General features: G+C 39.4%; 1 protein-coding gene across 17 annotated transcripts in view; it reads left to right on the forward strand.

Annotated features, from left to right (window-relative positions):
* Positions 1-17,206, forward strand: part of PCDH15 (protocadherin related 15) — a 649,889-nt gene that overhangs the window by 400,935 nt on the left and 231,748 nt on the right. For 16 of the 17 annotated variants that reach the window (XM_081861749.1, XM_081861756.1, XM_081861754.1 and 13 more), the window contains 2 exons: positions 11,799-11,918; positions 15,388-15,498. In XM_081861749.1, the coding sequence (XP_081717875.1) occupies positions 11,799-11,918; positions 15,388-15,498 (231 nt within the window). The remainder of the gene's footprint in view (positions 1-11,798; positions 11,919-15,387; positions 15,499-17,206) is intronic. The other variant, XM_081861757.1, reaches the window with a different exon arrangement.

The following is a 17,206-nucleotide window of genomic DNA, read 5'->3' on the forward strand; positions in this document are numbered from 1 at the left end:
CCCTGAAGAAGAGTGGTCATCAGTCAGTGAAGACAGTACTGAACTAGATAGACTAACAGACTGACTCTGAATAAGACATGCCGTGGGTTTCTATTTTAAATGTGTACTGCCAAAATTTTCCAAGGTGTTCTAAATTTAATATATCTCAGATATAATGATGGAAAGTCCCTTATTGAGCACAATTAAAACAAATGCACCCAGTATTAAACACTCAGGCATCTGATGCAATGACATGGTGGAAGGTATCTCATTTTACTGTGCCCAGTTGGTTGATGTTCCATTCCCTCTCTTTCTAGATAATAGGAAAGTTTTTATTGTTTCGAATACTGGAATCTGTCCCTCGATGTGTTAATTTGGCTGACAAGTTTGGTTTGACCTTTTAAAATATTTGACTGAGTTGCAAACCATTCATTCATATTCACATTTCTTATTTTGCTCCCAGTGATGAGTAGAGGGGGACTCTAGGTTCTTCACACAAACGCACACAGAGGTGGAATTTGTTTTGTTATTTTGTTTTTACATAGCCTTGCTTAATATTCTTTACCCTGGGAAAGGGGCAATAGTTCACAAGGTATTTCACAGTATACTGTCAGAAGGAAATCGGCAGGAAGGCAATTTGGTGTGACAAAGGATGTCATAAGAACATTCCGTATATCTATAGCAGTATGTCAGTTATGTCATCTCAGAACTGAGTACCTAATCATGGAATTTGTTTATTATAGTGTACAGTAAGGCATGAAATAATTGATGCCACACAGCTACATGTTGCTTTAAAAATATTGGATGTTATACAATAGTCCCAGATGTGAATTACTGGCAGAACTAGTCTAATTTAGCTTCTAGTATATAGTGGATGTTAGAAGAGAGAGCCAGCATGGTGTAGTGGTTAAGAGCAGTGGACTCATAATCTGGCAAACCGAGTTCGCTTCCCCACTCCTCCACAAGCAGCTGCTGGGTGACCTTGGGCCAGTCACACTTCTCTGAAGTCTCTCAGCCTCACTCACCTCACAAGAGTGTTTGTTGTGGGGGAGGAAGGGAAAGGAGAATGTGAGCCGCTTTGAGACTCCTTAAGGGGAGTGAAAGGCGGGATATCAAATCCAAACTCCTCCTCCTCCTCCTCCTCTTCTTCCCATAACCACCTACAACTGAATCAGTTTGCTCTTCTATTCCCATGCTGCACCATTGCTCAGAAGTAAATTGCACCACTGCTCAGAAGTAAATTTTGTTTTCAATGGGACTTTCTTCCACATAGGTGTTCCTAGGATTGTCTCCCAAAGTGCTGAACTGTGTTTTTAAGTTGCTTTAACCATCTTAGCTATCCTTCATTTTCTCTGCACTGAACTTAAGGGTTCACAATTCTAATGAACTGTGTAGAAGTCTTGCTTCTGCATCTGCATACAGATAGTGCACAAGCTTGGGTGCATCAGTAATGAGGATTCTACATGCCTTATGTTGTAGTTGGATGTGGTCTCCCAGCCCATGCATTAGTCTTCTGCACTCTTGACTGGGAAGATTCGGCTACAGAAACCTGTTTCTGCAGACAAATTGTATTTGCTAAATCAGGATGGTAGTGTTGGCATTTTTAAAAAAGATCAGCATGTAATGCAGCTTTGAGTATGAATATAATTTATCCCCACCTTTCCACTGAAATAACTCAAGGCAGTAAAAACACATAAATAAAAATAATTAAAGCTCCGGAAGTTAAGACAAAACACTAAAGAGGCAAAATGGCAGCTAGTTAAAACATCAGAGTAGTATAAAATTACATGATATTTTTATTTTTTTAAAGGGCCTGCCTAAACAAAGCTGTCTTAACCAACTAATAACATCTAAAAAATGAAGGATCCAGATGAAGCCCCAGTGGTCAGCGGTGGCCCAGAAAGGCCCTCTAACACTTTGCAGCCACTCTTGCTTCATCCCATTTTGTCACACAGAGAAGGGCCTCTTCACTGGGTCTTAGGAAGCAGGTATTCCTTAAGATTTCCAGGATTTGGACCATGCAGGGCTTTATGGGTGGTGATCAGCCCTTTGAATCAGTCTCAGAAATGTTTTGCTAAACAAGAGCACCTGTTCTGAAATGTATGCAATATGCTTTCACCAGCATTTTAGACCAATGCAAGGTTCTGAAGGTTATTCAAAGGCAGCCCCATATACAGCCTTATGAAGTGAATGTGGCAGGATTTGCCCTTTCCAGCTTCATATATGACATCAAGCTCTCCCATGTTTCAGACAGGAACAAACTTGGGAACTCTTGCAAGAAAAGAAGTTGCTCATCCATGCATCCCATGCTTTCCCATTTTCATGTGGGCAGTCACACCAGCAGCTGCTGGCATGATTTGGGCTGTAGAGCTTCAAGAGATCTCCCTGTTCAAAGTTCTTTATTTGGTTTCACAGAAGGGCTATATAATTTCATGTGGGTTTTAGAAAAAGTCTAAGAAAATAGCTTAGCCTAAATGAGACAGCTACAGGGTAAAAGGCTTAAGGAATGTAGCCTTGATGCATATTTTCAGTCCCTGAAAACTCTACTACCGAAAATGAGGGGCATATGGGCTGAACTCTTTAAAAAACTTGTCTGACTAGTAAATCATTGCTTAGAGAAGGCAGTGCTAGCAATCATACCAGCACGCCAGTGTTATACTAGCATTTCAGGAAGGCATAATTGGTATACCCTTCAACATTTCTCCGGTGAAAATAGGGACACCCCATTCCATAATGAAAATATTACTATTTATAGCCCATGCATCTTACTGGGTTGCCCTGGCAGCTTCCAACATATATAAAAACATAATAAAACATTAAACATTAAACAAAACCCATCCCTGTATAGGATTGCCTTCAGACAGCTCGGGAGTTGGATAACTCCATACTCTCCAACATTTCAACTCCATACCCTCCAACATTTCTCCAATGAAAATAGGGATGTTCTAAGGAAAAGCGAGACATTCTGGAATCAAATCCTTAACCGGGATGGCTTCTCCAAATCAGGGACATGCCTGGGAAATAAGGACACTTGGAGGGTCTGCATCGGTACTAAGGTTTTGTTTTAACTGATATCTTTTTTTTTTTATAAATATTTATTAAGATTTTAAAATATAAATGCACACATAATAAACAATCTTATTTCTGTCATAACAATTTCATCACTTCTTTGGACTCCCTCACGTCTCCCGCTCCCATTTGCATTGTTAAAAATTTTTCCACACAAATTATCAACTTGTTTTCAATCTCATGTCCATTCATTCAAATATAATCTAGCACTTCTTCCCAAAAAATTTTATATTTTCTTTAGTCTCACTTATCATCAAATTTAGATCTAATTTAGTGGTGAGCAGTTTTTTATAATTCAGCATCCTTCTTAAGATTCAACCAAATTACAATGTTTTTGTAAATACATTTTGAATTTCTCCCAGTCTTCCTCCATCTTCTCTTCTCCCAGATCACGGATTCTGCCGGTCATCTCGGCCAGTTGCATATAGTCCATCAGCTGCATCTGCCACTCTTCCAGTGTGGGTAGATCTTGAGTTTTCCAGTTTTTTGCGATAAGAATCCTTGCTGCCGTTGTTGCATACATGAAAAATGTTCGATCCTTCTTTAACACCTTCTGGCCGACAATACCCAGGAGGAAGGCCTCTGGTTTCTTTGTGAAGGTATACTTAAATACCTTTTTCAGTTCATTATATATCATTTCCCAGAAGACCTTCACCTTAGGGCATGTCCACCAGAGGTGAAAGAATGTTCCTTCATTTTCTTTACATTTCCAACATTTATTATCAGACGAATGGTATATTTTAGCAAGTTTAACTGGGGTCATGTACATGACCCCTGTTTTAACTGATATCATTCAGTAATTTTTACGAATTAACAAGGTAACTAGGCTTCAGAAGAGCTGACATATTATATGGAAGATTCCAACAGACAAAATTTTGCTAACCTATAGCTGATGAGCAGTCTCTTCCTTGGATGCCTCTGGTGTAATTTCCCCCTCCCCTCATACTGATGATGTGATTTTCTAACATGCACTTAAAGAGAGTGCTATTGTACAACTTTAGTTTGTCCACCTAGCAATTTTCTTTTTCCCTTGGTGGTAGGTTTGCAGTTAAAGGCCTTCTCTGGTCCCTCAGAATATTATAGATGGGACTGGTAAATTACTTACTACTATCACACCTGACAGTTCCTGAAAGAATATTTAACCTTTCCAGTTCTGTCATCTTGATGGCACTAACTATATAACTCATTGCTACCAAGCCTTCTTGTGCATTTGTTCCAGAGAAAGAGGGAGGCGGCTTTTCTCATGTCCTAAAAGGCCATAAGAGGAAATGCCTACTTAATGCACACATAGGATGTGTTTTGTTGGGTTTTGGAAATGCAAACTTCCTACCCTTGACTCCAGCCTCTAAATTATTGTTTGAAGTATCTTTATCTACAGTTTGGGTCTCAACACTAATCCCTTGGCTGTGTGTTCCACAGGCTAGCTAGACGCACATTATCCATTTAAAGCACATGACTTTGCTCAAAGAATCCTAGGAAATGCAGTTTGTTAAGTATGCTGGGGTGAGGGGGCAAATCTGGGATTCTTTGGGGGAAGCAATGTGATTTAAAAGTGCTTTTAATTATTTTATTTCTCAGGGAGTTTCACAGGACTCAATCAAGCACACAGATTCACATAATGTAGATGTGCAGAAGGTATATTTTAATTGAGACTTGCCCATGTGAAAAGGAGGTGGGGGTTGAAAGCTATTCATGCTGTACATCTCCTGATACACACAATCAGACTTCTACAAAGATTGGCTGTGCTTGGTAGCCCACACTCTTTCTAGTAGCCAGCAGGGCTTTGCTTTCTTGCTTCCTGATCCACAGATCTTTTAAACAAGCATTGCCTGAAACACACTGGACTGCTTTGAGAATAAAATCTATATTTTTTCAGCATCTTGACATACGTTCTCTCTTGTCCTGGGGTTCATTTTGGATGCTTTCCGTTCACTGCATATCCTTTGCTGCTGGTTGCCATGATTAAATTTCTGATTGCACCAACACTCATATTTTTATAACCTTGAGGAGAGGTGTTTTTTTTTTTTAAAAAAAAAAAAGATGTTTTAAACATTTTGAATTAAGTAAGGGAAGACTGCTACCTCAAATCAGCATTCTGAAAATGCCACCTGTTATTGAGACATACTGTGATGACTTACCTTACACCATTCCTCATTGATCAAGCAATGACCTTCATGAATAAATGCACCATTGTTATAGCACTACCACAAACAGAATATTCATTATCACCGGATGTACTGTTAAGTCAAACACTATACTTTTCAATGGAGTGCTTTCATGGCATTTGGTTGAAGGTCAGCATATGCTGGTAACTGAATGACGAAAGATCACAAGCATGGGCATGAACGAGCTTACTGAATGTTTCAAACCACAATTGTAGGAAAGCCGTTTCATTGCATCTGCATCACATTCTTTAACAAAATCACAGTTCTATGGAGAGCTTTTTAAATGATGGGAATAAAAAGAATAGACTGTAGGTTCTGTATTGTTGGGGGTGATAGACATAGGCGTGACATGTGTAAAACTGTATTTTCCAAGAAAAACCAAATATTTTGTTTTGAGTGCTGGAAATCGAGCTTGCCCTGAAACTTGAAGTGCATCTTTGAGGGGGAAAATTAGTTGGATGCCCCCATAACTACTGAAACAGGTTCATTTTTTCTTTATTTTTGCAAGCATCACATCTGTGCTCTGCTGATTTTATCTGTCCATTTTCATCAAGCCATCCTAATTTTGCCATCTGTGCTTCTTTGGGGCTTGTGTGAGGACTTATCACCTCCAGGGTAGAAAGAGGCTGCTCCTCTTTAGAATGTCAGTCTTTTACATTTACAGTTTCCTCCCGGATGGCATAACTTTTTTTCAGTTCCTGGTGGAGGGATTGTATTCCAGCTATGGGTGAGCAAGAGCCAAAGTGAATGGCTGAAATGGTCTTGATCAGGCATGGGTCCCTTGAACACAAGTAGACTGGTGAATCTATTCCATCGCATGTCTGGGTGGATATTTTTAAAGAAAAAAATCATTTAAAACACTTTAGAAATCCACATGTTTTCAACAGGTTTGAAATGAACAGCTTTTGAATGAACATTTATGAGGTCCAAAAGAGGTTGCATCATATTTCTTTTCTTTTACATAAAAGAACCTGTTGAAAATGTCTGAGTAAATATGCCCTGGAAGTGGCAGTCCATTGTTGCATGTCCCCTCCCTTCCTTTCCCTTTCCTTCCCTTCCCTTCCCTGTACAGTATATGACTACCAGGGACTTTGTGGGTGGAGCTGAAAACTTGGAGCAAAAAGCTCCTGGACGCATTGGTACATTATGATATATTACACCTTCTCAGGTAATCATACAGAGAAAAAGACATTGCAAGCAGCTAGAAGGCAGGAAAGAAAGAAAGAAAGAAAGAAAGAAAGAAAGAAAGAAAGAAAGCCCACTTCATACAAATTTAATTCATAACTAGCTGCGTTCTGGAAAGGTCTGTAGACACATGATCCAATCCACATGTCTACATTCTGTTCTGGGCATGATATGTCAGATGCAGACTGGATAGGTTTGCTCCAAATTTTTCATTGTACTGAAATCCTTCCCTGTCTCCAGGTATGTCTACCATATTTGCATAGTTCAAGAACACAAAAAAACCTAGGGTTGCCGTATTTCAAAAAGTGAAAATCTGAACACAGAAGTTGTTGAGCTTCTTTTATAAGATCTCTTTTTAAAAATGCATTTTTGATCTATTTTTAAGGGAATTCGCCAAATCTACACTTTCATCATGGGTTGCCATATGTCTGGATTGCCCCAGATGTTTCAGCAAATTCCGCCCAGACACTTTTTGCAGTGACTGAATCCTGGCTATGTTTTCTAGGAAATTCCAGACGTATGGCAACCCTACAAAACCACCTAACTGATGTAAGCGATTCTAAGCTATTGACAAACTTACCTAAATTTGATTGTATTATTTGTATTGTATATACAGAGAATGCTTATTGGAGTAGCAATATAATGGTGATTGTTGGCTATATGCATTTTTAGAAACTGAAAAATAAAGTTAAGAAGGAAATGCAAACACACACACATGTACACCACCAGGCAAGAGGACTTCAGGTGTGTGTGGAGCAGGGCAAATGAGGGGTGTGGCGTAGTAAGAGTCCCAAGAACCAAATAGAGAAGCCTCTCCCCTGAATTTCAGATTCTCTAATCCCTGATCTACTCTTAGTAGCAAGTTTCTGCCATTCAGAAGGGCACTGTTTTGATACAAAAAACAAAATCCAAGTAGCATGGTTATCTATCTGGTAAGGAGCTGCTATCATTAGCCTTTTGGTACACCTTGTTCCAATATTTGACTGATTTCCATAGGATCCAGAACCTGCTTGAGATAGAGAATTCAGACTATATGGACCAATAGTCCTTAATAGTAAAATAATTATCCATTTTTGCAGATCTGGTATTTTTATCTTCAACTGACATCAGTATCTAAAATCCTTCTGAAACTCTCCTGCATCCAATATTTAAACCAAGGAGTTTTGTGTACTGATCATACAATATTTACTGCCATGGGGAGAAAATTATGAAAGCAATTATTTAGAAATGGGGAGAGACACAGTCAACTTGTCTCTCTGTGTTCTGTTTACCCAAAACAGATAGTGTGCGTTTTTTTCTTCTGCCAAAGGCCAGTGGCAAGCAAATAACATTCTCTAATAAAATATTCTCTAAGTGTAAGCAATGACTACTAGCTTCTTGAAAAATAAGCCACGCATCATATTCATATCTCTCCGAAAGGCTCTCTACAAGCAAACTGATTCTGTTATTAAGCTATATTTTTGTTTGTTCTGAAAATAGTGGTTGGGAGCATAACTTGTCCAAGGAACAATATCAGCTTTCAAAATCATAGCAGTATAGCATCCTCCATAAATATGGGAGGGGTTTTAGTGATTTTTGTGTGGGTGTTTTTAAACTGAGACAGAGTGTGACTGAGTTAAGTAATCCAATAAACTTCGTGGCCCAAACAAGCCAGCGTTTGAATCCAAGTCTTCCAAGTGCAAACAGCCTAAATCCTGGCTCTCATATGCAGGCAATTATTTCATAATTGTATCTGCCAGATACATTTTTTGTGGGGTGCGTGGTTGTTTAATCCCCTTTGAAACAAAATCAGTAAAAATACAAACTGCTTTAAAAAAAAAAATCCAAGAAGTGTGATAAATGGAAAAAAAGCATTTGAAAAATATGTGTACATGTTGCTGTGGGTTGTGTTCATCAGTTGTTGCAATCAGTTATATTTTTATAGTCTTCAGTGAGCAATTTATAATTTAAATAAAAATAAATCTAAGCCATGTATCTTTTCTCTCTACCCACGAATTTGATTAATTGCTGTATTGGCACACAACATGCTTTCCATATGGTAGAGTAATTTACTGTTTTTAACTAATACCATATTAATTAAAATTATTAACCCAGGTCACCCTGAAATCCATGGCAACAGAAGAGATACAATATAACTAAAATCTCTTGATTAACAGAGAGGCCATCCAGGAAAAACACTATGGTGCTCTTGTGCAGTCCCCGTTCATTTCATTGACACACAAGCAGTTCAGCATTTTGGTGAGTTGTGAACACTGGCACTTCCTTTCCCCTCAGCCAGGATCCAAGTGCCAACCCCGCCCTCCACCACCTGAGGGATGCTCCCATTGTTGCCAATGGGTAACAGGATGTCGGCAAGGTCTAAAGAGCTAAAGCCCTCCCTGCTCACTTTGGTCCTGGTCCTATTCATGTTTTTGTGGTACTTTTTATAAGGGCATTTATTGTTTAAATGCAAGCATGTAAAGTTTGACCCTCGGGGAGAACTGTACCCCAGTGGTAAAAAAAAACTCCCACTGTCTGAAATCCTGGAGAGCTGCTGCTGGGTAGTATTGGTGGTTGTGGTGGTAATTATTATTATTATTATTATTATTATTATTATTATTATTAACAGTAGTAAGCTGGATGGCCAATGGTCTGAATCAGTATAATGCATCTTCCTATATTCCAATGTTCATTGGACTTCTTCACCAAATGGTTCTGATTGATACTAAGCTTTGCCATTCATTTTCTGAGGAACATATTTCTAGAATATCAAGAGTTGTGCCGTAATGCTCTAGATAACTCCTGCAGTGCTACACTAGTGAAGAAAGAACCAGCAGTTGTTCCCATCAGAAGACAGGGTGTCATGTTTTGCTTCTGGGAGTTATAAAAACTATTCTCGCAAGTGTATGTTGTGTGACGGAGATGAAACAGATTTTTGATGTAGGAATGGCACCAACATTGAAGTGTGGGCTTGATATTTTATTAAGTTTGAAAAATTGCAGATTTTGAAAAATTGGAATGAGAGAGAGTATGGGCAATTGAATTTCAGTGGTAGAATTTTGAAATCATTTTTAGAATGTTTATATCTGGCAAATGCGTACAGAATGATGAAGTCTTGTTAACGTTCTAATGACATAGTTCTGAATAAGCATAGTGCTACATGCCACTCCAATCTCTGAGCGGTCTGAGATTCCAGGGGTACCAGGCATGCTTATCAGGATCTTTATTTCCTTTTGGAACAGTGAAGCACAGCAGAGTCTGTGGTGTCTTTATTGTATATGGTTTATTTACAAATATATGCAACCTGTGTCTAGATGGAGAGAGAGTGCAGAGTATTCCTATCCCAAGAGGGTCCTTTTCTTCCCATTGCTGCAGCCTTAGATTCCAAGAGACCCCACACATCATGTCTAACCTCTGAAGATTGCCCACCTTGTGTTCTTGCCTATCTTCCCCGGCTTGCATAAGTGACACATTTCCTGTTTGCTTACCTCATCATCTTTGGCCTTCTTAGGGGGTTAATCGGTGAGCCATTCCAGTGGGTATCTCTTGATGGTTCTTCTGCCAGGTGGTTTCCGGGACATGGAAGAACTGGTTTAAACTCCAACTCCTACTAGACCCAGGAATTTAGGGGTTTCCTTAGATTCTAATCCTTTACCGAATCCAGATATTTTGGGGGTCTTCCCCTCCCCCCAATTTATAATACAGTGGTACCTCTGGTTACGTACTTAATTCGTTCCGGAGGTCCGTTCTTAACCTGAAACTGTTATTAACCTGAAGCACCACTTTAGCTAATGGGGCCTCCCGCTGCTGCCGCTTCGCCAGAGCACGATTTCTGTTCTCATCCTGAAGCAAAGTTCTTAACCCGAGGTACTATTTCTGGGTTAGTGGAGTCTGTAATCTGAAGCGTATGTAACCCGAGATACCACTGTACTACATCTATATGGGAACTGATTGAATACTTGTGACTTGGTGGTTAAGTGATAAACCAAGACAATACTTGGAAAAGAAGGAGGAAAAGAAGATAGGCATAATCTTCTGCAGAATTGTATAGCATTGCTCCACGAGGTTCTGAAACCCATACACGTATAGTTTGAATAGCACAGGGATCAGCATGAGTAGCATTTACATGTGGATTCTGAAACTTAGAAGTGCCTAATAAGTCTTCCCCTCATCCTTGCAACTTGCAGTAACTTTAGTGTGGAAGCGACTAAAATTTTGGTAGGAAGTAGAGCTCCACAGTGCTAAAAATTATTCAGACAAACACCAAAACATCATATATTTCTCTCAAAATGATATATGGCATGTGAACAAGAGAAGTCGAAGGTAACAATGAGACTGCCTTTACAATCCTGTATGCACTTACCAGGGGGAGTGAGCCCCACTGAACACGGTGGTAGTTACTTTGATGTACATGTGGATGTGATTGTGTTGTGAAAGCCTGCAGTGTAATTTTTGCATTTCTCTGTTCCCTGAAATGGTATAAAGTGCCATGGTGTGCAATTTCCTCTTGCTCATCTGAGCCAGTATACCTCACGCTGGACAGTGCTCCTTGCCTCTGCTCCTCTCAACCAGTCAGTAGCGTTCTACAGCCTTATAATTGCCTCTCCTCATTTGTAACTAGCCTCACTCTCTCACATACCTGTATTTCTTTAATTTTAGAGTGCAAACCATTCATGGACTGCAGTGTGTGATTAAGCCTATTGACACTTCCAGACAGCCTGTTTATTGAGTATTCATCCTGATTTGCAGGGAGATGAGGTGGTGTTGGCTATTTAACATACATCCCATTTTATTGGTTTGTGGGGAGGTCAGATGATGTTGCATCCTTCAGGTTCCAGTGCATTTTCCTGTCACTTAATTGCAAAAAAGGTCAAAACTTTTGAGGAAGTTGGTTTGTTGCACAATAGCTCTCAGTCAACTAATTGCACAATGTGAATTTGCCAGTATGAGATTGAACCCTACCTAAAAATACCAGCACTCGACGTGCCCTTAGCCTCCCTATTTTCTCTTGAGGGATTTTTTTTTTTTTTTAAGGAACATTGAACTGGGATTAGGGATAATGGGTGGGATTAGCTGAATGAGCCCCATCAGTGGAAGCTCTGCGCAAGGACTTCCGCTTGCACAGTGCAGCTTTCTTCCCCTCTCCTCCCTTCTGTTTTCCCACTCCTCCAAAATTGGCTCTTTGGGGTCAGGAGAACCTCCAGAACACCATGCAGGAAAAGGAGAGGGAGAAGATTGTTCCATCTGGCAAGCTGAAATGCTTGGGCACACAATACATTCATCCAGTAACATTGTCCGACAGGGTAGCATTGCCAGCACATCATTGAACTACATTTTTACTTGAAACCATTACTTCGATTTCTTCTTCTTCTGCTGTCTTTCAAGGGTTCCTAAGTGTGCACATCATTTTTGTTGTTGCAGTTGACACCAGTTGGAACTACCATCTTTACAGGATTCTCTGGAAACAATGGTGCCACAGACATAGATGATGGTCCCAATGGACAGATAGAGTACGTCATCCAGTACAATCCCAGCGACCCAGTATGTGAAATTCTTATTTGTCATGGAGATAGCATCCTGGGGAGGGATGAACTGGACTTTGCTTTGCATGTGGGATTTGGGAAAGGGATTTGTATCACACATAGATTTATGAGCCCAAAAGCATTTCTTCAAGAAACCTGGCATTATTATTTTTTTAAGCTATTTGAGAGTGATTCTTTTTGATGGGGGCAGAGGGAGATGTTTTAATCATACACATGTAGAACAGATTATGCATACAAGTAAAACCTGACAAAAAATGTGTGGAAGTTCTTTAGAGAGAATGTGCCATTAAAAAACCAAAACTCTTCCTTGATTCTGCTGGTGGAGTTCTAGAATCCCATGTGCTGCTTCTTCCCACACTTATGCCCCTGCTGGATGTTCAAGAACCAGTCCTGAAGGTGTAAATACAACTGAATGCATAATGCTCAGCTCATATCAATTCCCTGGAAAAATAGGTCATGGCAACTGGAACTACTTGTGTAGGCAATTCTGTGTGTCGACCCAAGAAGGGCATATGAGTATAGAACTTTATCCTCCATTATGCCACATGTATAATGTACTTTTAGGATGACGTGGGAGGGCACCACATGTAGAATGCTTAGTGTGAACTAGAGTCATGAATGTTGGCCACTCATATGATCCATCCACTGTGAACAAGGGGTGGGATTCAGTGAGTGGGGCTCACTGATGTAGCCATTTTACATACTCAGGTCCCAACTCACTAAAGGATCTACTTGTGTAGGGGAGGACTGTGTGATCTCCCCAGTTCCACTGGTGATGATTGAACTTTTAACATGATCTGTGTGAACTGGTCCTAAGTGAGCCAAAGGTCAAGTATAGCATAGAGTTATGGTATTAATAAAATGGCACTTTCATTTGCAGCACTAAATACTTATCAGTGAGTAAATACTACTTATCAGTGCATTTTATATCACTCTTAAAACTGGGCTTTGCATTCTGTTCTTTTTTAACTTACAAAAATTTCAAACCAGTGAGTTTATGTAAGTTTAATTCAGATGCATTTAGTCGATAGGATTTTTAAAAAGGTTTCCTAGTGGGCAGATCGAAATAGTGTCATGATATTTTAGACTGCCCATTTTTGGAGGAAATATTTTACTGCAGAATTAAACACAATTTTATACACAAAAAAACTTTTTACCTGTGATATATCTCTAAAATACTTCATTTTAGACACCATGAGCTTTTTTTAAAACACACACACACACACACACACATTTGGATTATTATTGCTATGCAAAGGCTCTAAATTATCAGTGGCAGTAAGACTATAATAATAAAACTCAGATTAAAATAAGTACATTTTGATGAGAAGAGGAGGAATGATTGCTATCATTTGTAGGTTGCTTATTATTCCAAGGTAATAGTAGAGACTCCATTGTGATTGAGATCATACAAAAAGCTGAGATGTGAATGGTTTGTATTCTAGAAAGTTATAGAATCAGTGTTCAAGAAAATTTATCAGGAGAATGATTGGCACACCTTTTGTTGGATTAAAATAATTACACTCACTGTTACTGCACTATTAGGCAAAAGCATGGGAAAACAATGTGTTGTGTTGCTCCATGAAACTTTACCAAGGGTGTTGGGGGAGATGGAGAAAATACTGATATGCAAGGCTTAATATTCAGCAAAAGATGGACCTAGTTCTCACAAGCTGCGGATGATGTTGGTAAGCCCGTGTCTTGCTAAAGTATGCCATTTCAGACTGCCCATGCAGGCTCATGAGATGGAATGTTCCCCTTGCTACGTTTAAAAAGAGGTTATTATATGTAGACTATTAGTATGTCAAAGTGAAGGCTATGTGCATAGAATATATTTTAAAATGGAAGAGAATTAAATCAGCTGCAGGCAAACATAGGTTTACAAGTTGTTGCTTTTCAATATTTCTTCTATCTCCCGAACATCTTTGGTCTTTAGAAAAAAATGACATTAACTTCAGATGTTTATTCGTTGTTATAGGCTTGATATGGTGAAGAAGTGATATGGTCACATCTCCACAACAGGCAAATTATGGCACCGGCACTCTTTTTTGTCTTAGCTGTGAAGGAAGTAGCTTCAAACAGAGTAGCTTCCATATCTGTAGGTGGAGTGTCCACAACATACATTAGATCTGTAGCACTCTGTGCCCCCCCACACACACTTATGCTCCATCGTGTAAAGTCTCCCATCACTTGCAGATATCTGAATCAGTACATAGCAGTTCGATGAATTCTTGGCTATATAAATGATTCATTCTGGTTTAAATTTAACTGGTATCAGTGCTCAAAAGTAACTTGATCACAATTACCATACCTTGTAATGATTTTAGGTTGCACAACCTTTTAGGCAAATTACAAAGTAAAGTGCTGTGCTCCTGGTGAGCACTTTCAGCAGGGCAATGTGGTCATTTCACGGCTTCACCGAAAGTCAATTGAGCTTATACACTTGTCTGGTGTTTTTTTAAAAGCATAGAAATGTCACAGTGGGGTGAGAAATCATTCCTAAGATCCTCCCATGGTCACCTCTTTGTATAAATGCACCCCCATGAAGAAGAGTAAAGATAAAGCCATGGGAGAAGGCCTGTTGATTTGCCTAAAAGCTTGTGTTAATTCTTCAACAAAGGAAAGTCCAGAATTTTACCTCTACTTCATCAGACTGCAGTTTTATGCAAATTATGTAAAAGTGTGTGTGACAGGGTGTTGTGACACATGCTGGCCCCTCATTCAAGGACCCATCTGCATGGGGAGAAGTCCCCTCCCTGAGTCCATTTATGCAAGCTTCCAACCACAGGTGATTGTGGTTGTGAGGGCCACGTAACCACAGGAAATTTACAGCAAGAATAGTGCTGATTTTACAGTACTTCTGGGCCCATTAAGAAATCAGGCAACCCATTTGCCTTGGTTTCAACAGTCACCAGAAGCACACAAATGCAGCCTGGTCATGTGAACAGGTTCCAAATCTCCAAGATCCTCATGGTTGGTTGTGTCAGTTTTAGGTCCCATTTGCCACCACATCACTTGCTCTCCTTTGCTTCAACCAGAAACTGGGAGATATACGATGTCAGTTATATTCAGAGTAGACCCACCGGAATCAATGGACTTGTATTTACTAATTTCAGTGGGTCTACTCTTTGCATCATCCAGTTGGATATCATCATTTGTTCCTATCTAGCCTGAAATGTTTTAATTAGGCTTTTATTGTTGAAAGATATGTTCTTTTTCCTTAGTGGCATTTTTTTCTTTCTTTAATTGGAATAAATGTGACTCCACACTGTCATTATGCCAAGGGTCTTTCTTCTGTGGAAATTCATTAGGTCTATGGGGAAGGATGTGAGAGTAAAGTGAACTGATTGCTCATTGAAGAAAAGGAAGTGTTGTTGTCAGTTGCCACTGATGGATCTTCCTAATTTGATTACATCATTTTTTCCCCTGTGACCTATATTTCTCTTTTCTTCATTTAATTTTGGCAGACTTCAAATCGAACTTTTGATATTCCTCTTACACTGTCTGGAGCAGTAGTTTTGCGTGAGAGGCTAAATTACGAAGAAAAAACGCGCTATTTTGTCATTGTCCAAGCCAATGTGAGTATGACTGACTTGTAATTTTTGGTGTCCATTGCGAATATAACTGTTTTTAAGGGAGAATAGAAACTGTATCTTCATATTTTATCTGATGGGCATTTAAATTGTCATTATCAGCACATGACTTTTTTTAATTCAAGAGGGCATTCACCCCATGAATATCCATCATTTGATTCCTGCAGCATTGTATTTGAATGAACCATTGTAGATTAGATGCTTCAAGCAGACCTTGCATTTTACTGTAAGTCAGCAAATTATTTTGCAATCCTCAAGTGATCATCATCTGTTGATGAGATATCAAATGACTTGAATGCATGAGAATCAGCCCTATGTTTCTGCTGCCATGTAACACAATATTTCACATATTTACTGGTTATAAAGGTGTTGGTGTTCAGTTGCAAAATAGAGCCTTTTTAGTCTGGGAAGGTATAGAATGATGCATTGTAGTGTCAATGAGTTTTACTGTTCTGTTGCAGATAGCAATACTAATTTGCTGTGAAATTAATTTAATGGCTGCAGTTTAACTGCATCCTTCAGCTCTGAAATGCAGCCTTTTGAAGATGCTTTTTCTTTCACCTCAAGTTGTGTATATCAAATAGGGGTGTGTGTGAAGCATTTTCCTGACATGTTATGTAACAGATATTTCAAGCTGAGAAATAAAGTGATGCCTACATTGTACAGAGTATACCAGCTGGAAAGCTTTACTTGGAATCAGCTTTACTATTGATGTTGTCTTTGCAACCAGAGCTGGCAAAGTTTCCATTCATTGCAGAATTCTGCAAGTTACTTGCAGAATTTAAAATCCGCTTAAAAGGAGTTCTGAATTCCAGCCATTCTTGTGCCATATTTCATTGAGGGTGCTTCCAGACAACTCGTTTATTGAGCAGTCATCCTAAAAGGTTTGCTAGGAGGTTATAATGACATTTTGTCAAAGCAAGTGTGCCATGGACTAGCTGGATGCAGAGGGGTCGTGGGAGGTATTAGCCAGGTGACCTCCAAGGGAAGAAGACTCAGAGTCTGGGGAATGGTGGTGAGACAACAATGAATGGTTAGAGGTAAAGGGAGCAGACTGGGAGGAGGTGTCAGAAGCAGAATAGGTGACAGGGTTTTGGGAACAGGAAGAATCTGCAGCAGAGCACAGTTCAGACTCTGAGGCAGAAGCAGGGATACTTCTGAACCACTTCTGAGTTCTCGCCTAAACATCAGTGTAACTGCCCTTGTTATTGTTTCTTAATGTGCTCAACATTCAAGGAGTTCAAGCTAGGTAATTTTAGATCCTGGACTCCATAGCTTTTTGGGGGACCCCACTTTAGACTCCCATGTCTGTTCCTTCAGTTATTTCTCTTCTTCCTGCCAACACTGCCTTTCTGTGCTTTCTAATTGCTTTTACATTCCTGATACAGTAGAACAAAACGAAGAAACAAAAAAGTTTCCATCCCTGGTTTTGAAAAATGCTCCCCTCTGAGTATGTGAAGTTTTTTTTTTTTCATTTTAAACTTCCTTAAATCATAATGCCATAATGATTATTATAGGATTAAGATGATGTTTGCTTCTACTATTCTGATGCAAAACACATTCATTTGCGAATAAGCACTATTCCGTTGCAGAAAACAGTAATGTACTTTTAAAGTAAAGACAACAACAAAATGAGCACCTGTAACTATGTATAATCCCTGATGGCTACCAGCTGTCTTTTGAATATTTTCTC

This window comes from Podarcis erhardii, assembly GCF_964252035.2.
Source record: "Podarcis erhardii genome assembly, chromosome: 5".
Classification (NCBI taxonomy): domain Eukaryota; kingdom Metazoa; phylum Chordata; class Lepidosauria; order Squamata; family Lacertidae; genus Podarcis; species Podarcis erhardii.